We start from the raw sequence: 24,964 nt of genomic DNA on the forward strand, positions 1-24,964 counted from the left end.
TTTTTCATCTGTGACACTGGCATCATGAGAGCCACACCTTATGATGCTTATGAGAACCAAACAAAGGTGCTTCATTGTCCAAAAGAAGCCTTGTCTGTACACATACTGACATCTCCTGAGATCTGGGATCAACCAGCAGACCTGCCAGGAAACAGTGTCCTCCTCCAGGGTACAGAGAGGTGAGGAGTTGGGGTGGGGCTTGGCATCACTCTGGGACCCCAGGCTTCCCAGTAAAGTCTCCCATTTAAAAGGAGTAGTGGGAAAGTAGTTCTTTTGCTTGTCATGTTCTGGGAATTATGAGAAACTTCTGATTGTAGCTGAGAAATGCTAGTGTACTAGCTTCGTCTGGGGGCAAGAAAACAAAAAAGCTGGGTTTAGGATTTGACATATATCTAAAATTATCCTGTGCTCTCTGCCTGAACCGAGGGGCTCATGGAGAATGTTTCCCTTCCTTAGCTTTACTTCTGGAAAAGACTTGCAATTTGGACCATGGTTTACTGTGTTCACAATAACCCATGGTGCTTGCCCTTGGGTCTCTGCTAAGGATGTGGTTATGTGGATAATGACGGGCTTGGAATTGGTAAGTGACACCTGTGAGGTTTCTGTTTCGATGCTAGGAGTGGTTCCCAAGCATGGCTTTCCCAGGCAACATCAGAGCTCCACGCAGTTCAGGCACCTTTTCACACCGAGACTTGATGGCCCATCTCGACGCAGAGCTGCTGGGTTCCAGAGTAGGCCTGACTCTTCAGATCTACTTTGCGTGTTGCTGGTCGGATGACAGGGTGGCGCATCCAGATATATTTGAAGGAAGGAAGGGAACAGAAGTCATAGTAGAATTTTTTTGAAGTTTTTATTTTTATTTATTTGAGAGAGAGAAAGAGGTGGGGTGAGAGAAAGAGAGAGGGAAAGAATGGGCAAGCCAGGCCCTCCAGCTGCTGTGAATGAACTCCAGACACGTGTAGCTACCACCTTGTGCATCTGGCTTATGTGGGTCCTGGGGAATCGAACCTGAATCCTTTAGCTTTGCAGGCAAATGCCTTAAATGCTGAGCCATCTCTCCAGCCCATGGTAGACATTTACTTTATTTTTTATTTTTATTTTTTATGAGAGAGAGAGAGATAGATAGATAGAGAGAGAGAGAGAGAATTTGCATGCTAGGGCCTCAGCCACTGAAATCAAACTCCAGACATTTGTACCACCTAGTGGGCACGTGTGATCTTGTGCTTGCCTCACCTTTGTGTGTCTGGCTTATGTGGGCTCTAGAGAGTGAAACATAGGTCCTTAGACTTCACAGGCAAGCTCCTTAACCACCAAGACATCTCTCTAGCCCCATGGTTGACTTTTTTTTTTTTTCAAGATAGGGTTTCATTCTAGTCCAGGCTGACCTAGAATTCACTATGTAGTCTCAGGGTGGCCTCAAACTCACAGTATTCCCCCTACCTCTGCCTCCCAAGTGCTGGAATTAAAGGCATTTGCCCCCAAGCCTGGCTCTCATGGTAGACATTTTTAAGGATTACTTGGAGGAATATTTACTTGGAAAAAGAGATGTTGTGGAGTGAAGTAGACAGAGAGACAGAGCCATCTCCCCTCAATGCTTTGAGCTGTATCGAGAAAAGAGAATTTCTAAAGAGAGAACCAGCACCCAGGAATGGGGACTCAAAGGCTCACAAGTCACTTCAATGGAAGAAAGAGACTTTGATGATTGCAGCTTGCCATTTGGGCAATCTTGCTGGCTAGAGAATACCTCCCATAGGAGAGTTGATGGCTGCCTGTGATGTAGGATGTCTCTCTCAGGCCAAGATCTGATTGCATTTCTGGACCACTAGGCCTTCCCTGGATAATCTCTGACCATATTTTCATGTTGCTAACATTGACGAGGTTCATGGCTGGCCTCCCAGTTGGTATCTGGGCATCTGTTGGCTGGGGATTGAGCCTTCCTCTTGCTCATGTCTCTGATGTTCTTGACATGCTCAGTCCATGTTCTGAGGGTTAAGCAGCAGACATTCCCCTCCCAGGTGGCCCTCCTGGGAGCCTTGCTGATGGGCGGCAAGACTCGGCAGCTATTCTAAAGGGGCAGCTTGCAGGGAGGCAGGAAGGGCTATGCTCTGCGAAGTGCATGCCAAGGAGGAACAGTGTCCTCACTTGCTCCTCTATCTGCCTGCAGTGCGAGCATCTCTCTCTCTGTCTCCCCCTGAGCTGTACAGAGCCAAGCAGGCAGGGCTTGCACTGTCTGAGCAGTGCTATCTGTTGGCTGTCCTTCCAGCATGCTAATTCCACACAGCCTACCGCCGTTTTTTTTTTTTTTAAATTTTTATTTATTTATTTGAGAGTGACAGACACAGAGAGAAAGACAGATAGAGGGAGAGAGAGAGAATGGGCGCGCCAGGGCTTCCAGCCTCTGCAAACGAACTCCAGACGCGTGTGCCCCCTTGTGCATCTGGCTAACGTGGGACCTGGGGAACCGAGCCTCGAACTGGGGTCCTTAGGCTTCACAGGCAGGCGCTTAACCGCTAAGCCATCTCTCCAGCCCTTTTTTTTTTTTTAATGTACATATACTGCATGGCTTGATGTGCCCCACCTCACGGCACTGCCAGTGGCTCTTTGAGCAGGCCATGGTTATCCCTTTGCAGGTGCCTACCCTGACAGCAAGCACGAGGTGTAGTATTTCCTGCTCTTTGTTTTACCTCCTCCATTCTGAATGTCTCCTTCAATCCAGTGCCATCTAGGAATGGAAATTGGGACCAAAGAAGTGCTCTTTCTGGCTCTTTAAACCCTTACCATGATTTTTTTTTTTTTTTCTGGCATTGTCTACCTCTCAACTCACCTTGCTCCATGACCTTATAAAGCAGTCTCCTGGCCTAGCGCTAGGGGCTGTTCGGGAATGCCCTGTTACTTCCTTGGGTTTGCTCTCAGGGCCAGAGTTTCTGGGACCATGATATAGATAGTGAACAAGCAGAGGGCCTTTCAAGATCAATTGGAGACAAGAACCTGTGGGGAGGTTGTGGAATATTTTTGTTGAGAGGCAGAGCTGAGAAGGGGTGCTGGACCCTTGGGAGTATGAATCCAAGGGGTTGCTAAAAAATCTAGGGGTAGGGAAATGATAACAGCTGATGATATTTTGAGGGTTACACGTATTAGCATTTACAAAATGGCAAGGACACGCCTGGTAAATCAACATGGCGGCCTTGGCAGGTGGAGACTGGCACCTGAAGCGTGTACCCTGGAGGCACGTACAGTGAGGACACAAGGAAGTGCTGTCACTCAGACATTAAAAAAAATAGGACTGGAGAGATGGCTTAGCCATTTAGGCACTTGCCTGGGAAGCCTAAGGACCCATGTTTGACTCTCCAGATCCCATGTAAGCCAGACTCACAAAGGTGAGGCAAGTGCAAGGTCGCACGTGCCCACTAGGTGGCGCAAGCGTCTGGCGTTGGATTGCACTGACTGGGGCCCTGGTGTGCCAATTCCCTCTCTCTCTAAAATAAAAAAAAAAGAAAAGAAAGCTGACATTAAGTGACTGCATAAAAGAAGATGGCACTACTTAGCTTTCCAAACAACAACAACAAAATACAAGTCCAAATTTTCTTTCATTATGACTCTGAATACTCACCTTGAAATAGTTTTCAAAAGCTATCAGGCATATTCCACAGCCCATTTGGAGGCCAGTTTGCATGTCAAATTAGACAGCTCAATTCCCTCTCCTAAGCAGAATTTGGAATGGAAACTTCCAACTCTGATCGCAAATGCAAAACTTTCTAAGAGTGGGGTAAAAAAACAAAATAGGTCACTCGATTCATTTTCTTTCTTAAGGGTTTTGTTTATGTAGTGCAGGAGATTCAACTTGAGGCCTTGTGCGTGCTAGGCAAATTCTACCACCGAGCTACGCAAACCTCAGCCCCTTCCTAAGTTCTTGCTTAAGGCGTCCCCACTAAGGAATGAAAGAATAGCTTTCATTCTTCTTTTCTACGCAGTCTCAAAAGGGATTGCGGACAACGGTGTTGCCTCTGTGTTAGGAAAGCGTTCATGGTGTGTGTGCTGAAGGTTTTGACTCCTTCCTTTCAGCTGCCCGTCATGCCAGCGCCTGCCCCCCAGCCCTGCCTGCTGCTGCTGGCGCCTGTGTTGCTGAGGTGCACAGACCTCACTTGGATGGGTGGCTCCGCTAGACAGGGGGCTTTTGACCTCCCGTTCTTTGTGTCCTTGGGGTGGTGGCTGGCCTCGGCGGTGGGATCATACTGGCCTTTTATGCTTCAGTTAGTTCATAACTTTTTGAACGCTTAGGTTATTCCAGCCCTGTGTCAGGTACACGTTGCATATCTAGTATTTCATTGACTACTCCCACAACTGTCTAGGGTAGATAACAATACTGATTTGCACAGCGCTCCCGGTACGGCAGGCAGGCACCCTAAGCTCTTCACACATGTCCACTTACTTCATCCTTTAACATCACCGTGCACCAGCTGGGTTCCTGGCCAGATGGGGAAGCTGAGGCAGAGAAAATGTGAAGCCCGCTTGCCTGAGGTTACACTGTTTGCGAGTGGGCATGGCGGGATTCCAACGCAGGTTGATCCGCCTTCAGAATCCACACTTTTTAAAAAAAATACATATATTTTTTGGTTTATTCTTATTTATTTGAGAGTGACAGACACAGAGAGAAACAGGCAGAGAGAAAGAGAGAATGGGTGCGCCAGGGCCTCCAGCCACTGCAAACAAACTCCAGATGCGTGCGCCCCCTTGTGTATCTGGCTAACGTGGGTCCTGGGGAATTGAGCCTCGAACCGGGGTCCTTAGGCTTCACAGGCAAGTGCTTAACCGCTAAGCCATCTTTCCAGCCCCAGAATCCACGCTTTTAACTGGGATGCAATGCCACCTGCTGACACCTCCCCTAGTGAAGAAATAGAGATTCTGCAGTTCCTTCATGATGCCAGGGTATACAGTGATTGGGTCACTGGCCCTCAGGCCCAGGACATCTTGAGGTTTGAGACATGCTGGCTACTTTTTGAGGAGACACCCAGCTGTCCCTGGGCTTCCGGGCCCGCTGCCTCAGTGCCCCGTCTTGTGTCTGGTTGGAGGCAGGTGGCCTCTTCTCCTGAGGTTGGCTTGCCATTCTCAGAGAATTCCTGCAGGGAAATCTGAATCTTAAGGCAGTCTTCAAAGTTCTTAAGCCATAGATCCAGCAAGACAGTCGGTGTTGGGGTTATCGGTTTACCTGGACAGGGACATTAGGAGGTAGGCTCCCTGTGTCAAGGCACTTATGAAATTAATGAATTGAGTGTTAATTTTAAACCTCTGTTGTGTGATAGATACTGTGCTAAGGTGGAAAACAAGATGGATCACTTTGCTACCTTCATAGAACTTATGTTCAGTAGCAAGTGAGAGAAAAAAATGCCATAAATACGTGTGTGTGTATATATATACATATATATAGTATATATATATGTATATATATATGTGTGTGTGTGTTTGTGTGTGTGTATGTGTATATATATGTGTGTGTGTGTATATATGTATATGTACATATATATGTGCATATGTATATGAATGATTGGGTAAGCCTGAGTCACAGGGCTGTCTGGAGTATAGAGGTAGGCAGGGTCCACACTGTTGGAACTGCATAGACGGGAAGCAAAGGAAGGCCGTGGGTGCTTTGCGAGAAGATGGTGGGCAGCGGCTCGTAGCCGGCCAGAGCAGTCAAACGAGAAGAAATCCACTAGGCGTCTGTTGTAACGAAGCCGACGGTCAGGTGACGAGGCCGACAGTCAACAGAGAATCGTACTGTACGGTTGTACGGTCCAGTTGAGCTAAGTGCCACCTGGAAGACACTGCCAGGCGCAGAAGTCATTTTGCCCTTTGTCTTTTATTTTAAGTATGTATTTTAGACAGACACATCAAGGCGTTCTCATTTTGAATTATCTTGACAACCTTTACTCTTTAAAAAATAGTTTTATTTATTTGCGAGCAGAGACAGAGAGAATGGGCACGCCTGGACCTCCAGCTGCTGCAAATGAACTCCAGGAGCAAGTACCTCTTTTGTGCATCTGGCTGTATATGGGTACTGTGGACTAGAACCCGGGTCCTTAGGCTTTGCTGTCTCTCCAGCCCTGTCGTTTGTCTGAAACAGTGGTTTGGAAATGGATGGTCTTCCAAAGGTCTATGTGATAAACACTGTCCCCTGGCTGGTGCTATTGCAGGGTGGGGGGCAAACTTAAGAGGATCATGTGCTTGAAAGAGATTATAGGACCCTTATGTCTTCTCTGTGGCTTGATCAGTTTTGTTCCATCCTATTATTTTTTACCATTGTCACGAAGCATCTCCAATACAGGTCTCAAAGCAGTGGGTGTGTCTGACCTGAACTGGGATCTCTGCAGCTGTTAGCCAAAGCAAACCTGTTCTCTATGTTGCTTGTCTCAGGGCTCCCGATAGTGACAGAACAGTGACATGAATGACTAGATTCTGACATGTCAGCCTGGAGCAGACATTTGTGGACAGGGATATTCTGTCTTGTGCATAAATATACCTGGAACCGAGAAGCTTGCTGGCAAAAACCCTTGTCTCACTCAGCAGTTAGCCGTGGCTGAATTTCATTTGGAGATATTAAAAAAAAAAAAAAAGAAGGAAGAATAAAGCATTTGAACCCATTCATCACCATCTCCATGGCTTTCTCATGCTTTGAGAAACAATTGAGAACGAGGGGCTTAATAACTGCAGCCTCCTTAATGATATTGTCTGGAAAGTGTGGCAATAAGAAAGGAAAGTCACACACACACACACACACAAAAAAAGAATGAGAAATGGCGAAGTGGTAATGGGGGAGTTGTCAGCCGCTGAGGCAAAGCAGCAGTGAGCGCGTTTCAGGAAACACGCGAGGCAGATAAATTGAGGCCCATAAAAAGGGAAACGTGGTGGCTGGCCTGCTTGCATTTCTTGCTTCCCAGGGCGAAGCGCTAACAGAGACATAAAGACCTCATCTGATTCCCAGCTAGCGTGTTTTCAGAGGATGGAGTAGAGCTGGAGGAGGGGCTGGGGATGTCTCCCAGGTTGGCTTTGAGGATGTGTTAACCTGCAGAGTTATGAGCTTGTGAGAGCGCGCAGAGGCTTCTGGCGGTATCCAGTACCTTTCTTTTCTTGAGTAAATATTTTGGTCGTGAACGTGAAGCTCTTGGATGGTGTTGGAGAGCATCCATGTAGGATACAGGGCAATGGTTTTGTGTGTGTGTGTGTGTGTGTGTGTGTGTGTGTGTGTGTTCACTGGATTTGTGCTTGGCATGTAGCTAATGAGGGGAGCTGAGCACTGTGGGGAGTTGGGGGTTCTTGCTGGGATGCTGACTGTGAGCTGCTGCTGGGGGGATGGTAGAACTGTTAGCCCAGGCTGGCCTGTAAATCACTATATAGTCTCAGACTGGCCTCAAGCTCACACCAATCCATCTACGTCTGCCTCCCCAACACTGGGATTAAAGTGTGTGGCACCATACCAGGCCAGTTCCCATTTCTGACAGTGCCCAATAGGGGGCTCTGTAGTTGCTGGGCATCCTCCAACCCTGGGCATCTGCAGGAAAGGCTCGGGAATGCGACTCCTTTGTGCCCATCAGAGGCTCAGGTGTGTATGGATGGCTTATTGCCTCAGTTTCTTATTATAGCTCTGCTGCCTTCTTCCTCTGACCTTTGAAGTGTGGGACTGAGGTCAAGGCCAGCTAGGCTTGTGCCCCAGCTGGCGGCAGCAGCCTCGGTGGCTCACAGATCCATGGGCCCCTTACTGTGGCCAGGAAGTTTGGGTGAAACCAGCGTACATGCATGTTACTATGGAAGGCAGATGCTCGGGTCACCAACAGCAGGGATGTGACGGGGAACTCGGATCCGTCTGGCTTTAGAGCCTGCTTATGACAAATTAGGGTTCTGTTTCTTGTGGGTTTTGGTGGAAAAAGGACTTAGGTTACAAGAAATATATGAAGACTTCTAATTTCTTGTCAGCCCTCCCTAACATATCACTGTGTTAGGTCTTACAAGCAGTGTAGAGATAATTTAAGCTACCAATAGAAAAGGTTGTTTATAGGTGACGCAAGAATACTGCACCACTTTATATAAAAGACACAAGCGTCTTTGGATTTTGGTATCCATGGGGATGCTGGATCCATCTTCCTTGGGTACCCAGGGGTGACAGCGCTTAAACTCCCAGTCCCCTAGCCTCTGTTGATGAGTCTAACCCACGCTGGAAAGACCTGAAATGTGGGGGCAGTTTCTGTTTGCAGCTATTCATCCCCTTCCGCCCTACGCTGAGCCTTGCTTCTTCAAGTGTGGTCAGCCTTGCGGCTGGTCAGTGGGTGGAGCGCTGGTCTTGGCTCATCCAGAAGAGCAGGCTGCCGGGCTGGGCCCTCCCCGAGTCGGAGCTGGGTTCTACTAATCTACAGCTCGCTCATGTTTTCTTCTGGGAACTCCTGCCTGAGGGGCTCTGGGCTCTAGCTGGGAAGACTAGACTGCATCAAGTGTACGGGGAATAGAGTCTTTGCACAGGACTGATGATAACAGAACGCGGCTGCTCCATGCCGGCCTGCCACTCACGAGGTGTGAGATGACCGCCTCGGTTTCCACTTTGTGCAAATGAGGAGACTGAAAGTGCTTACCTCAAAGGATCTTACGAGGCTCAAGTGAACTGGTACCTGTGAGCCTCTTAGCACTGTGGTTGTCAATAATGCCAATAATACCTCACAAATGCTAGATATGGGATTTTAATTTCAATTAGTTAATCACTTATTTAGTATTATTTATTGAGGGCCTAAGTTTCAGACATACCCCTAGACATGAAAATATACTGTGTGTGTGGGGAGGGGAAGCAGACAAAATCATTGCCGTCATGGCTCTTATGTTCGTAAAATTATAATAATTTTAATATAAACAACTTTGAAAGACATGGTTTTGGTATAAATTATATGACACACTATAGTATTTGTGTGTGTGTGTGTGTGTGTGCGCATGCCTACGACATTCATCTGTTCAGTTATCAACATGTTTTTGATTCCTGGTGAATGTTCATGGTTCTTGTAGTTAGTAGGTGACTGTGCCTCCAGGGAACATTTGATGAAAGTGTGGGGTAAAAACAACTTGATTGGTTGCAATTGGAAGGTGCTTTTGAAATTTGTAGGTCAGGGTCGGGTTGGAGATGGCGGTCAACACCCTGTTGTTCACAAGGTAGCCCTCACACATCTGTGACAAATACCAAGAGCACTCGGGCTGAGATCTCTAGTCCACTTCCAGAGATTTGTATTTCCATAAGATCCTTTAAAAATATTATATTTATTTATTTGAGAGAGAGAGCGAGAGAGCGAGCAAGTATGGGCACACTATGGCCTCCTACCACTGAAAACAGACTCTAGCTGTGTGCATCACTTTGTGCATTTGGCGTTACATGGGTATTGGAGAATCAGACCTGGGCTGTTAGGCTTTGCAGGCAAGTGCCTTAACCACTGGGTCATGTTCCCAGGCCCAGATTATTTTTTCTTTTCTTTGAGTCAGAGTCTAACTTTGTAGCTCAGGATGTCATGAACTTACCCTATAGAGCAGGCTAGTCTTGAACTCCTGGCAATCCACCTGCCTCAACCTCCCAAGTGCCAGGGTTATAAACGTAAGCCACTACACCCAGCTTCCCTTCACGTTTTTATTTTTTTAAATATTTATTTGCAAGCATAGAGAGAGTTAGAGAGAAGAGAGATAGACAGAGAATGGGTGAGCCAGGACCTTCAGCCACTGCAAACAAACTCCAGATGTAAAGCATCACTTTGTGGATGTGGATTTATGTGGGTACTAGGGAATCAACTTGGGTCATCAGGCTTTGCAGGCTAACCGTTACCCTAATCATTCAATAATCTCTCCAGCAATCTTCAGATTTTTAATTTGTTATTCTAATTTGCATGACCTGGTAAATGATCTTATTTTACTCTGGATCCCTGTTTCCTAAAAATGACTGAAAGACCCACATAATTAAAATTTTCTAGTCAATGATAATTTTGCATCAAAACATCATGTGGCACCCTGCAAATATGTACCAGTTAAACATAATAATTAACCAGAAGGTAAAAAGAAAGTGACTGTCAGTCTTTTGCATTAAAAAAAAAATAAGAGTCCTTTCTCCTCTGGTTTCAGTTTCTTAGTTTAGCTTTTTAATTTTCTGGCAAAGTTTCAGTCATTGTAAGCTCAAAGTCCTGTTTTTCCCTTTGAGGATCTCTTTAACTTCCTTGTTTCCCGTTCTACAACAGAGTCTGGGTACAAGAGAAGATCATGACTTTGGGAGCAGGAACTGCTATGCCTGGCATCTAGAAGGAATTTATAAAATGGGAAAGAACTTTTCACATCTTGGATTATCTGGGCTTGAAGGCTATTGATCTTCTAGCTCTGTGAGTCAAATTTGGTCACAGAGGAATCTCTTCAAAGACTTAACCCCGTGCCAATGCTTGGCGGACTCCAGATAAATTCAACCTGACTGTCATGGAGTGAGGTCTGAGTATCAACCAAGAATGAGCGCTGTGCTTGAAGAGGGACTCAGATAGCCAGCACAGGGGTTTAAAACTCCCGAAGGGCTCTTTTATATTGGGCCCCCAGCCTAGCTCCCAAAGGAGGCTGGCTGATTTTGAACGAATGCCATAGAGACAATGTATGGGAAGTGGCAGTGTGACATTAAAATATTTATTTTTTAGAGTGAAGGAGATTATCAAATTTCTGTTGAGACATTCTTTTTTATTTTTAAGATATTTTATTTTATATATTTATTAATGAAAGAGAGGGAAAGAAAGAGAGGGGTGGGGGGAGAGAGAGACAGTGGGTGTACCAGGGCCTCGAGCCCCTGCATAGAATTTCAGATGCATGTGCCACCATGTACATCTGGCTTATGTGGGTTCTGGGAACTTGGGGCCTTGGCCTTTGTAAGCAAGATTCTTAACTACTAAGCCATCTCTCCAGGCCTAATATATACTTAATGTGCAATGTAAAACATGTACAAGCCATGTCTGTGCATCCGTGAAGGGCATAAAGAAAACTTAAAAAGTGGACACAGATACAACCCTGTGTGATTTTGCCAGCACAGTGCCCTCCCTTCCACCATGTCCCAAATGTTTTGCCCATCATTTCTCGTGCTTCATTTACTGCTTGTATATTAATCTCTAAGCAAGATAAATATTTACTTATGTAAGCTGTTCAACCTGATATTCACAGAACCATGGTGTATTTATTTTTCAATTGCTTGCTTCTTTCATGCCTCATTGAAAAATCTTTTTTTCTCATTCCATTTATCTACCTCTATTATTTGGAGGTTGTGTGCCCTCAATATCTGTCTTTCAGTTGTAAATTTAGGTGATCTAACAGGCATACCTAATAAATTGTTTTATATATATATATATAAAACAACAAGCAAAACTTTTAAGTTCTAATAATCCTGCTTCCTACTGCTAAGAAGATGTCTGGTATAATTCCACCTTTTAAAAATCCTTATCTATTATCATCTTATCATCATGCTCTAAGGTTCCTTTCTGTTTTTTAAAAATATTTTATTTATTTATTGGAAAGAGACAGAGGGAGAAAGAGAGAGAGAGAGAGAGGGAATAGGCATGCCAGGGCCTCCAGTCCCTGCAAACAAATTCCAGACACATGCGTCACCTTGTGCATCTGGCTTACGTGTGTGCTGGGGAATTGAACCTGTGTCCTTTGGCTTTGTAGGCAAGCACCTCAACCGCTAAACCATCTCTCCAGCCCCCTTTCTGGTTTTTTGACGGACCTACAACACAAGTGCTCTTCATTCCTTTTGGATTCTTAGATTCCCTGCCCAGAAGACCTCTTTTCTTCCTGAAGTAGATACTTTAGTAATCAACTCCTTCAATTTTATTGTTTTCTTTATTCTTCCCTTCTCCTTGATAAATAGTTTTATAATTTTTTTTCTTGGTGCACTGAAAATATTATTCTGTGTCCTGCAGCTTCTACTACTAGAAGCATTTCTATTGCCCTACGCCCCATTTCTCATTCTTTATGCGTAGTCCGCCGTTTCTCTCTGGTTGACAAAAAGGACATTGAACATCTATGCAAAGCTTCACCATATATGCCTTCGACAGTTCGCTGCCATTCAGTCGTTGAATATTGATCCCTCCCCTCTTTTCACTTCCCTTCTGGCCTTAGAATATATAGTTGTTGGACTTCGTGTTCTATCCTCCACACCTCTGATCCTTTTGAGATTCAGGCTTGGCTCTCAGATTACATTTATGCAACTGACTCACGGATGCCACACTCTGCATTCTCAGTGGCTCTTCATCCATTGCCTTCTCCCAGGGCACCTGGTCACCACTCCCTGCTGGTTGCACACAGCTTTCACAGCCCACGTCCTGTTCCCCTCCAAAGCATCTGCACAGCCTGCTCCGAATATCCCTCCCGTGTCTCCCCAATATCCCTCCCGTGTCTCTCCAGTACTTACTGCCCTCCATGAGATAGCACGGTGTCAAGCAAACAACAAACTTAGGGGCCGAGGACCGCAATCCAAATCCTGCCTCCACTCGCAATAGCTGTGTCCTTGGGAAGTCATTTTCTTCCTGTCCGTTAGTCCATCTGTTGATGGCAGGATCGCTAGGAAGACTTGATGGGATGTGCGTCATGGAGGCCCTAGTTGGTGCCCAGTGCCGACACTGGCATGAGCCTCTCATGGTCCCCTTCTCTCAGCGTGTCCTTTTGCCTTCATGCCTCACAGTGGAAGCGTTTCTGGGAGGCTCATATTCAGTGAGCTGGGTACCAGTAGTCTGACTTAGAAATGTAGCTTGGATGCAGTATGTAGGGGAGGAAGCCCTACGTGGCTGAGACCCGTTCCCCCTTTGCTTGTAATCTCTACTTCATTCTCTGTTTCACAATTGAATACTATCACACCCTTCTTCTGTTTAAGAAACACCAGTTACTTCCCATTTCCCTCAGAATCTTTTTCATGGCGCTGAGCACCTTTTGCAGCTCGACCCCTGCTGACCTATGCATGTCTGGCCGCTGCCCAGCTCCCACTGTCATCCTATCTCCAGCTGATTCTCCTCCACCTTAATGTGCATTTGTCCATTCAACTGTCACTTCCATCCGGAGCAGGGCAGGCGGCCTCCACTAGGTACTCCCGTGGAACCTGGGCCTGCATCCTGGTTACAGTTAGCTTTTAATTGTCAGTCAGCGTTGCATCATTGTAACAAAATGCCTGCCGTAATTAAGTTTACGAAGAGAAGCGCCTGATTTAGCTCATCGTTTCGGAGGTTTCAGGAGCAAACACTGTAGCACAGGCTTGGTGAGGGGTGGACGACAATGACGGGTGTGTCAGCACAAAACTCTCACATCTCTGATGGGAGTTAAGAGACAGCTCTCACAGTGCCCTTCAAGAGCATACTGTACTCCTGATGACACAAGATGTCATCCACTCTTTAAAGGTTCACAGCAACTCCCAATAATGCTTCTCTGGGAAACCAAGGCTTTAACAAATGGGCCTTTGTGGACACTCACTGTTCGAGCTATATAGCCTAACTTGGTTGTTCTGGGAGAGACAGAGAGAAGGGGGAGGGAGAGATATTCCTTTAATTGTGCTCAGAAGTCATCTTTCTCTAACTTGCACAGAGGTACAAAGAGTGTAGCCTACCAGTAGGCTGGCCTTCCTGAGCGAGGAGAAGAATGAGGTCTTCAGTGAGGAGTCAGAGGCAGTAGGGTAAGGAAGGACTGTCAGACTTCAGGCAAAGGAAGATCTGAAAGTCTAAAGAGGGAGGCAGGGCCCAGAACAGGGAGGCTGGTGTCCATAGCTCCTGCCTCCAGTGGAGGCTGTCGGAGGGCTTTAGGTGAGGGAGTAATATGCCATGATCATTTTGGAGTTGCTGGTCAATGTTATGTATGAAAACATTGCATTCCAAAGATGGCAAGTGTTATTGAGAATGTGGGAAATACAAAAAAAAAAAGATCACTTGTACTCTGTTGGTGGGAATGTAAATCACTTCAGCCATATGAAAAACAGCATGGAAGTTCCTCAAAATACTAAAAATTGAGCTATCATACAATGTACTAATTCTATTTCTGGGTATATATCCAAAAGAGACATCTATACTTCAGTGTTTATTGTGACGTTATTCATAGCCATTAAAGCACAGAGGCAACCCGAGTGTCCATCAATGGGAGAATGGAAAATAAGATGTATTAAATATTCATGATGGAATTTTTTTTTCAGTTACAAAAAGAATAAAATCCTGCCACTAGTGATGACATGGATAAACTCGAGGGCATGACGAGTGAAATAAGCCAGACATAGAGAAGCACATGCAGGGTGATCTCACTTACATGTGAAATCTAAAAGCACTGAGCTCATAGATGCTGAGGATAGACTGAGGTTCCCAGGGGCTGGTGCAGGGCAGGGGGTTCTGGAAATGTTGGTTGGGGGACAAAAGTTGCAATTAGACAGGAAGAGCAATTTTGAAGGGACATATAGTGGTGACTGTGTTTAATAACAATGTACTGCAAAGATGGCTCAGCAGCTAAAGACATTTGCTCACAAAGCCTGACAGCGTGTGTTCAAGTCCCCAGTGCCCACGTAAAGCCAGATGCACAGAGTGGTGCATGTGTCTGGAGTTTGTTCATAGTGGCAGGAGACTATGGCATACTCATACTTTCTCTCTCTCTGTATCTGTTTTCCTCCCTCAAATAAATAAATAAAATATCAATGTGCTGGGAACTTGAAAATTGCTGAGAAGAATAGATGTTTGAGTATTCTTACCACAAAAAATAAGTGTGTGGAAGTCAGACATATATTAGATGGGTTGAGTTGTTACCCATTCCATAAACTGTCATGTTTATACCCCAAATCTGTACAATTTTTATTTGTCAATGAAAAAGTAAATGCAGGACTGGAGAGATTGCCTAGTGGTTAAGGTGCTTGCCTGCAAAGCCTAAGAACTCATGTTCAAATCACCAGGTTCCACGTAGCCAGACACACAGTGACACAGCACACAAGTGCCACAAGGGGGCGCATGTGTCTAGAGTTCATCCACAATAGGCTGAAGGTCCTGGCATGCCTATTCTCTCTCTCTCTTCCTTTCTCTCTCTTTCAAAAATAAAAACAAAAAATAAAAACAACGAAGAGTTCAGGAGATGCCTCAGTGGTATAGCACCTGCTAGCATGCATAGAGATCTGGGTCCAATCCCTAGCACTGAAAATGACCCCTAAAATATCAATATAAAGCCACTTCTTTCCAGTTTTTTTTTTTTCTTTTTTGTTTCTTGCTCTAGCCTAGGCTGACCTGAAATTCATCCTGTAGTCTCATGCTGGCCTCAAACTCATGGCTATCCTCTTACCTTAACTTCCCAAGTACTGGGATTAAAGGTGTGTGCCACCACACCCAGCCAAATATAAAGTCATTTCTTTTTAAAAACATATTTAATTAATTTATTTATTTGAGAGCAAGAAAGGAGAGAGAGAGAGAGAGAGAGAGAGAGAGAGAGAGAGAGAGAGAGGGTGGGGAGAGAGGGAGAGAGGCAGAGAGAGAGAATGGGTGCACCAGGGCCTCCAGTCACTGCACATGAACTCCAGATGCTTGTGCCCCCTTGTGCATCTGGCTTACATGGGTCATGGAGACTCAAACCAGGATCCTTTGGCCTTATAGGCAAGTGCTTTAACCGCTAAGCCATCTCTCCAGCCTTAAAGTTCCTCTAGTTTCCTTAAGGGAAACTAAAAGATAGCTGAGTCCTATTCAAATGTGACTGCTACATCTTTTGCTACCTGTGGTGACCATCCTGAGGGCCTAGGTAAGAATCAGGGGACAATGCTAAGTCTTGGTGGATCCTGGACATCCATCCTTCGGTCCTCTTTGGGCAGCTACTGCTGCTGTGAAGACGTCCAAGGTCCTCCAGGGGGCAGCACTGAGGCGCATCTCCTGGGGGCTCCTCCATACATCCCATTTGCATTGCTCATGTACCTCATGGCCACAAGGCATTTCTTCTCCTGCTCTGTTTCCCCCCTTCCCCCCCACCCCCCCCCCACACTTATTTAGCTTGGTTGGAGAGGCTCAGAAGGTTGTAGTTACCATGTTGTTGGTGGGACAAAATACCCAACCAAAAGCAGCTGATGAGAGGAGAGTTTTTATTTTGTCTTATGATCTTGAGGGAAGCTTCATGGTGGCATGGAATGAGCAGAGGCTGGGCAGCACTTCTGCCACAGCACGTGGAAAACAGTAGCAGGAAGCGAGCAGAACTTTCGACGGGGGAGGTAGCTACAACATCCCCACTCCTGCCCCCAACGACACATCTCCTCCAGTGCGACTCCACCTCCCAAAATGCCATCAGCTGGGCACCAAGTATTCAGAACCTGAGTTCTGGGGGGACATCTGGTTCAAACCACCACATAGGCATTTAAAAACATTTTATTTATTTATGAGAGAGAGAGAGAGAGAGAGAGAGAGAGAGAGAGAGAGGGAGAGGGAGGGAGAGAAGAGGGAGAGATTGGGCACATCAGCGCCTCCAGCTACTGCTAACAAACTCCAGATGCATGTGCCGCCTTGTGCATCTGGCTTATGTAGGTCCTGAGGAACTGAACCTGGGTCTGCAGGCTTCACAGGCAAGTACTCTAACCACTAAGCAATTTTGTTTTCAGCCATACATACCTTTTGACTTGAGTCCTGGGAAAGGATGCAGGCAGTGGTCCCCTGGATTGCTGGCTGTCTTTAGCAGGCAGGGGGCTGGGCTGGGTGGAGGCATTATTGTGTCCTGTGCCTTGAGCGCATGTGGTGTTAAGAGCGTGCACCTGGTAGGCAGGTGAGTGGGTTCTGGTCTGCCACCCTTCCAGAGTAACAGATGACAGGTCCCGACATTTCCATAACCACTGGCAGGGCACAAAACCATCGAACTCTCTATGACCTGAATACCACAGAGTGGAACAGATGGGTTACAATCAGTTAAGTGACAAAGGACGTTGGTGAAATCAGGGCTTGGGTGAACCTCCCATGGCTAGGGGCGGGGTGGGGAGGGACAAGAGTTAAGGAATGAATCTTTGACTCCTCCTCTCCTTACCTCCGTCCACCTACCTGTCCTCCAGGGCTTGACCCAATGAACACTTGGTCTCTCCCCGTTACCCCAACGAGATCAGCTTCGTCAAGGCTAGATCTGACCTCCATACTGTGATGGAGTCACGTTGCCCAGGTGATAAAACCTTAGACAGTTCCGTGTCTTCACATGAACGTGAACGTTCCTTCTGTGGCCCACGATGAAACTCGGTGCTCGGTGGGCACAGGTATCGGCAGGACGTCTTTCTCCGATGCCTGAAGGAAAGCACTGTGGTCAGGTTCTCATTATGGCGCCGGGTAAGTGTGGCGCCATCCTCGGTCATCCTGGCCTGGCCGTTCAAGCCATCAGAGCTGAGCTCTAAGGCTCGCCGCAGAGCGGTCAGCCAACTAGCATTTGTAATCGATAGATGCTAAGATTCCACCTTGTCACCCATACCCTGTTTACCTAATTAATCCAAATTAGTGTGGCTTAATTTAAAGAAAAGCACACTCAACTCAGGTCCTTGTAGGAACTCTTGTCTTCAGGATGCCCTGTGCCAGGATGCTTGTCACGTGACTGGAGGCCGATGCTGGCCAGCCCTCTGCCCTTGTCCTTCCTTCCCACACCTCAGACAACATGGTTGGTCTGTGCACTGAGTTGAAGGGCCAGGGACAAGCGCAGTCAACAGGGGACACAGGGGAAGGAGTTGCAGAACCTAACTTATTTTTTCCCCCCATTTTTCTTTTCTCTCTCTCTCTCTTTAAATCAGGGATTATTAGCCGAGAAAATGCAGAAGATCTCTTGGAGAACATGACTGAGGGGGCATTTCTGGTTCGGGTCAGTGAGAAAATCTGGGGGTACACCCTGTCCTACCGTCTGCAGAAAGGCTTCAAGCACTTCCTGGTGGATGCTTCTGGGGACTTTTACAGCTTCCTGGGAGTGGACCCCAGCCGCCACGCCACGCTCACGGATCTCATTGATTTCCACAAGGTAGAGCCTGACCTTCGTAGAGACGGGGCCTCAAGGAAGCCCGTGCACGCCTAGCAGGCAGGCTGCAGGTGCCAAGCAGGGGGGCGACAGGGTCTCAGAGCTGTGGAGCACTGGTGTGTAAGAGACCCCAGGATTCCAGGCCAGGCTCTGGGGCCCCTGTGCTCTGTTCTGCCTCGTGCCCTGCCCCTGTGTGTGCCTGTTACCCTGCTCCCAGACGTTGCCTCACCCGAGTCCTGAAATGCTGCCTACTGCCACAACCCAGGAGCCGGTGGGTGACCCTCTTTCTAAGCATATGTTTCAGTCTCGGGAATGCCCTTCTGGGGGACATCATAGCCAGGCCTCTGGCAGTTCCTAAGGGCCAACTGACGTGTAATTAGGGCAGTTTTTCTTGTAATGGAGTCACCACCTTTCCTGTCTGAATTCCAGCGTTGTCACTTGAGACACGGGTGATGTAGCCCAAGGTACTTAGTCCTGTTAGGCTCCGATGTCCTCTCTACATGTCACGGTCCTTTGTCCCAGCTGTGACAGAATACCATAGATTGGTGATTTATAATGAACAGAAGATTATTTCTTACAATTTTGGGGGGCTGCGAAGTCCAAGATTACAGGGCTGCCATTGGGTGAGGTCTTTTTGTCACATCATCCCATCGTGGAAGGTGGGGGAACAAAGGAGGGAGAGAGGGACAGAGAAAGACAATGGGTGAGTTCAAGAGGGCACCGACTTGCTTTTCACTAAGGAGCTCACTTCTGAGATAATGCCATCAATCCACTCATGAGGGCACAGACCCTGTGGCCTGATGACCTCCTATGGCCCCACCTCTTAAGACCATTACAGTGGCAATTATGTTTTCAACACATGTTTTTGTTTTTTTTTTTTAGGGGGGGGCATTCAAAACATACCACCAGGCAAGAGAATTCAAATACTTAGTCACCACCTTGTGAACTTTAAATGTGATCACATCTGTAATTGTAGTCGGTGTCTGTCTACTGGGCACGGACTTCCTGGGTCCCAGCAACTTTTTTGTCATTTGTCCCTCAGCTTTGGCCTCAGCAGGAAAGATGATGTCGTCCAGATGATGTATGTAGCAAGAAGCAGCCTTTGTGTTAAGGTAGCTGCTGTTGGCAGCTCATGTAACTGGGTGGCAAAGTTCCTTTTCAGTGACCAGAAAGCCAGGTCTGGGGGATTCTGGGAGGCAGTCTAGGCTCTGGGTCCAACATCTACCTGAGCTTTGCAGGTATGGGGGGGGGTCACAGAACTGCTTGCGCTGGGTGTTTGCTATATCAAGGACTCTTGGATTTTGTTGCTGCTTTTTCTCTCCTGGAAGGCCCCAAGGCTTGAGAGCTAGCTTCTCACCTGGCTGTATGAGTAGAGCGAACAGAAAATCACAAGCATGGTGGTATACACCTGAAATCCTAGCATTCTGGAGGCTACGGCAGCAGGTGCATCAGTTCAAGGGCGACCTGGGTTACATAGCTACACCCTCAAAAAGTAACGAGCAAAATCAAAGAGAGGAAAGAGCAGAAAGGAGAGAGGAGAGGTGAGATCACATGTTCACACATTGGGAAGCGGATGAGAGGAGAAGAGAGGAGAGGAGAGAAAAATCGCACACTGATTGGGCTCTGAACAGGTGTGCTCTGGAAACTAGACTAACTAGCTCAGATTTCTACTGGTGTAAGGAAGGGCCTTCTGACAACCAGTGGGAAGAGCGAGGGAGGAGTACATAGATACTGGCAGCTTCCCTGAGGGAGCACTGCATTCATTCTGCCTGCATGCCCTCATTTCATCCCTGTGACCTCTACTAGGGAGGTTTATCAGCTTTCTCTATTCACAGCTCAGGAAACCAAGGCCTGGAGGGCTGTGAAACTTGGTTAAGTTCTCATGGCTGGTACCAGCCTGCACCAGGAGTTAAGCCTCGGCTGCCTGCCTCCCCATCTAGTGCCTTGCCACTAAGCCTGAGTTTGTTTTCCCTGTCCAACAGTATAAGCTACTTCCATAGTCATGAGCTCCTTTGTCCAAGGGAAGGGCCGGGGGCAGGTTTCTGACCAGATGTCTTTGAAGGTCTTCATTTGGTTCCAAATCTAAATTCTGGAGACTCACGATTTTGTTTCTCTCCCCGCAGCGAGATAGCATCTATGCCCACATGGAGCGCTGGTGACCAGCTTGTATAAATTCGAGTTCCAATCACACAATTGATCCATGACTGTATTTTTCAAATGCAATAGTACATGACAGCTTCGCTGACTTCCAATTCCCCATCCCAGGTTCCACCTTGAGTTACCAGTGTGCCCTGCGCCTGTCTGAGCAGTTCCTGGGCAGTGACGTCACAAGTCATGTACATAAGGGAATTTCTTATTTTTGTGAGTTTTCACTGAAATTGGGTAACTCCATACACTTTCAGATTCACACATGCAATTTTCAACAATTTTATTTTTATTTCATAAACCATGGACATGCGTGGTCCCTGGGATCATAATGCTGGCTTCATGACGGCGTATGACTGAGCAACTGCTTAAACTTTTGTGCCTCAGTTTCCCCTCCAGTCAGATGGGTTTAGTGACAACATCGTGGAATTTCAATGAAATACCACTGTGTAAAGGGTTGAGAAAACATTGTTGAGAGGCCTAAATTGTCAGGATGTACTAGCTTTTTTGATGTGGCTAGGATGCTGAGCAGAGGGCTCAGTGGTTAGAGGAGCTTGCTCATAATAAGAAGCTGGCTGGGAGAACTTCCCATTCCAAGACACGTCCCAGTCCTTGTAAATGCCCCGCAGAGTCCATGGTATGGATGTAGAATGCAGGTTAATTACCCATGTTTCCGGGTTGTCATCACCGTGAACGGAGCTTCAGAGACCCCTGGGCTGTACCTAAGCCACGATGGATACACATGCAATGATTTTCTAGGATAGATTCTTCGAGCTGGAATTGCTGGAAAGAAAAGCATGCACATTTTAATTAGAAAAGGCCTACCAGATTGCCTTCCAAACACATGGTGCCAATTCATGTATCTGCCAAAACTATATGAGGCAGTTTCCCCACGCTGCCAGCATGGGGGGGATTACCAGTCTTGCCATCGGAAGGTCAGACACTGTTTCTCCCTGCTGTCTCGCTTCATCACCATGGTTACCACAGACGCTGATGATCTCATGTACTTCATGTTCACTTGGGTTTCTTCACCTGTGTGAATCATCTCTCTGTGTTCACCGTCCCCTTTTCTATTTAGACATCTTGTTCTTGTCGACATGACATCTCCTGCAGCTTATGAATTACTCTTTAGTTATGTCCATTCGGTTTTCAGTTCTTCCGCTGATTTTTTTTTTTTTGCATGTATGTGTGTGGAATGTGTGGTGCGGTGTATGCATCTGTGTGTGCAAATATATGCATCCTGTGCATGCTGTAGAGGTCAGAGGAGCATGACAGGTGACAAGCGTCTCTCACTGAACCCATTTATTGTTCAGACTGGCTGACCTGTGAGCCCCATCGATTTCAGTCTTGGTTGCTCTCAGGATTGGGGTTATAGGTGTGTGTGGCCATGTCTAGCTTCTTTTAAATTCAAAGAAACATGTTTTTCATTCACAAGTTCATTTTTCCTCTATACTGGCCCACTCTTGTTTAATGAATGACTTATCCTGTGGAGAAAGCTAATGTCCATCTTTCAATGGTTCCTACTGTTTGTTTTATGAACTTGATTTTTTTCTTAGAAATCAGCTTCTTGCTTGAGTGTGACATCTTTCTTTGATAGCTGTGTTGGGACATCTTTTATAGCTGTGTTGGTTCTTAAGTGGTTAGCAATTTTAGATGATGAGGTGACCTTTCAACCTTAAAATTCCAATTTCTCAATGAATGGACACAGGCTGTTTCTCAAACCCAGTCCCTTAATGCTGTAGGGGTCAGAGTTGACAGGGGGGAGCTGTTGTTCTTTGAAAAGGGCATGAGAGGACCCAGACTTTTGCCCACAGCATTTGCGGGAACTGAGGCAAACACTTGTCTGGAGTTGTGGCCTTGATGTGTCCCCATCTTACCCTAACTCTTGCCATACTTCTCTCTTCCAACAACCTAATCTTGTATGTCTTTTGTTTTCCAATAGTTCTCCCACATTTTTACTTGTTGATGATCTTCTTTCTTATTTTCTAGTACCTTAGGGATTTGTTTCTTCCTAAATACAATTTGTAGAAAGGTGAGTGAGGGGGAAGCTATGCATAGTGTCAGCTTTTTCTGTCTTGAGCCAGGATTGTGTTTTAATATTTCAAAAATAGTTATAGTGCTGACCCCTACATTTAACATATAGTAGATATTCTCTCTCTTTCTCTCACACTTTCCTTTCTTAATTATAAGTGAATTGTTTTCCTTTGTCTCCCCATTTTTAGGAAGAAATCATCACTGTGTCTGGGGGAGAGTTGCTACAGGAACCCTGTGGTCAGAGGGACAGTCCACCAGACTACCACCTGTTGTTTGAATGATTGTTTTTCTTGCTCATCATTTCGATTTCTTCAAGCATACTTCTTTTGAATCAAGCTTAAGAACATCTTAACTCCAATCTTTTTTTTTTTTTTTTTTTTTTTTTTTTTTTTTTTTTTTTTTTTTGGTTTTTCAAGGTAGGGTCCCACTCTGGTCCAGGCTAACCTGGAATTAACTATGTAGTCTCAGGGTGGCCTTGAACTCTCAGCAATCCTTCTACCTCTGCCTCCCAAGTGCTGGAATTAAAGGCGAGTGCCACCTTTAACTCCAATCTTTATAACCTTCTGGAAGATCTCCAGAGGAACACCTGGATCAGCAAGTCTCAAGGAAATGACACATATAGTATTTGTACTGGTCACGTCCCAAAGCTCAGAACAGGCATTATGATCAACAGATGCAACTCTCTCGGAGTTATGACCTAAGAAGACACGACCTCTTTCTCACTGCTGCCCTCAACTGAGCTCCTTCAGTACATGGACCATGTTTTAGTAATCCAAATGAATACCAGGGCCGAACACTATACTTCACGCGTGGTAGACATCCAACAAATGTTTGCCGAGAGAGCACACTTTTTCTGGAAGCTTTCTGACATTAATGTACAATGGTGTCTGGTAAGTGGTTTCCCACACTTCTTTATAAAATTGTGGTGGCAACAGAAGCAGCTTGTGAAGGACTAACGTGGAGGATGTATAGCCACCCTTCTCTCCATGACCCGCATCTCTACCCTGGGCTTGCAACATCGAAGCAGTGATTTCATGTAATCCCACAGAAGTACCCGAGGCCTGGGATGGGTCATAAAATCCAAGGACGGCTTTTAGACACCCGGTAACGCTTTTGTTGTTTGGGATGCTATCCATAAGTTATCCAAAGGCTTGGCTCTGTCTTCCTTCTTTTGATTTTGACTCTCTTGCCCCTTAACTTCAGCTTCTTGTTCATTTTAACAAGAGCAATCTTCCACTAGCTCAGTAACCCTCAGGGGCGGAATCTTATTTCAGGACGGTTTTGTTGCCAGTTCATGGTCATTTGCATGGACGTATCAGGTTATCATAGCAATATTGTAGGCTCTGGAGTTTAGGGGCTCCCAGTCTGTACCCTGAGATTTATGCACATTCGGATTCTTGCAGCTTTGTGTTTGGTGAGCATAATGAATGGGCTCTGGGGACATCTGAGCCCTGGTTGGCTTTCCCTGAGAGCTGTATCACTTATTCTCCACTGAACCTCTTGCATCACCTATTTTTTTTTTTTTTTTTTTAGCTCCCTGCCACTTACCTTCCTTCTTCTCATGTGGCTGTCACAGTAACCAGGGTCACGGGCCTCTGCTTGATTTCATTCCTTGTGCCAATCAACCTCGCGTGTTTGTAGCAATGGGCTTTGAGCTTCCCACCTCCCCTGGCTGTTGAGGAATAATCCAGAAGGGCTGGGCTGAGGCCGGAAGGTCACTTCTCCCTTCATCCTCCGGAGCGTCTATGATGACAGCCAGCTCTTCCTATGGCCTACAAGATAGCCCTGGAAGATGGAGCAACCAGTCATGATGAAACCAAAGCAATGATGGGATCAGGGTGACACTCTTCTTTGTTCTTGGTCTTTTTTCTGTCCCATGTCCCGCCTCTGCCCCTTCTGTCCTGTTCCCCTGGGAAAGCACTCCTGAACCAAGTAGCAGTTTGATTTGGAAACTTTGGCTGCAGGCTCTGCCTTTTGGGGTACCCGAAATAAGCACTCATCATATATATATATATATATATATATATTTTTTTTTTTTTTTTTTTTTTTTCTTTTCTTGAGACACAGTCTCATTATGGTTCAGGTGACCTGGAATTTACTATGTAGCTCAGACCTGGCCTGGATCTTGCAATCCTTCTGCCTCAGCTCCTTGAATGCTGAGGTAACAGGTATATATCACCATAACCAGCTCCACTATGTTTAGTAATATTGATTTTGTGACTCAGCTCCATAGCTTCCCCCCAGTCTGTCTCAGTGGTTGGATGAGAGGAACCAGTGGAGGCACCCTGATTTTTGAACTCTAAAGCCCCATAGTCAGGAATTATCTCAATGACCTGACTTCTTCTAAGGCTCCAGTTTTGTTTTTTCCTTTTGGATTCTGCTGTGTTCCAAATATATGAAGATGTTGAAGTCGCTGAATTTCACTGCTATATAACTGAGTGGAGTGTTTTCCTACGTGACCATCATTAGTTTCCTTTGACAGGTCAATTAAATGACAAATATGGAAGCTGTGTCCAAACCAGAGGTCTTGCTAACCACAGCCAGATCTTCTCATTGAGCAGGGATGTATCAGGGGACACATGATGCAATGGTTTAAACACATTGGAAGAAATTTCCAGCAGTAGCCTTGCAACTAGTGCAAGATGGGTTGAGAACTTGACTCCCCAGACTGTGGTTCCTGTCACCTCTTAATTAATATGTGGGAGACAATAGCTGAGTTTTCCATCCCTCACCCATTTATTCCATTTTATTTGGGACCCGTACTTTCTACATGTCTCATATATTTTAGGTTTTA

At 46.2% G+C, this 24,964-nt stretch overlaps 1 protein-coding gene across 3 annotated transcripts in view; it reads left to right on the forward strand.

Moving 5' to 3' along the window:
* Sh2d4b (SH2 domain containing 4B) overlaps positions 1–22,451 on the forward strand; it is an 80,540-nt gene extending 58,089 nt beyond the window's left edge. For all 3 annotated transcript variants that reach the window (XM_045137131.1, XM_045137133.1, XM_004658004.2), the window contains exons 7-8: positions 17,774–17,994; positions 22,359–22,451. In XM_045137131.1, coding sequence (XP_044993066.1) covers positions 17,774–17,994; positions 22,359–22,451 — 314 coding nt within the window. The remainder of the gene's footprint in view (positions 1–17,773; positions 17,995–22,358) is intronic.
* Positions 22,452–24,964: the final 2,513 nt, after the last annotated feature.

Source organism: Jaculus jaculus, chromosome 18, assembly GCF_020740685.1.
Source record: "Jaculus jaculus isolate mJacJac1 chromosome 18, mJacJac1.mat.Y.cur, whole genome shotgun sequence".
In the NCBI taxonomy this organism is placed as follows: Eukaryota; Metazoa; Chordata; class Mammalia; order Rodentia; family Dipodidae; genus Jaculus; species Jaculus jaculus.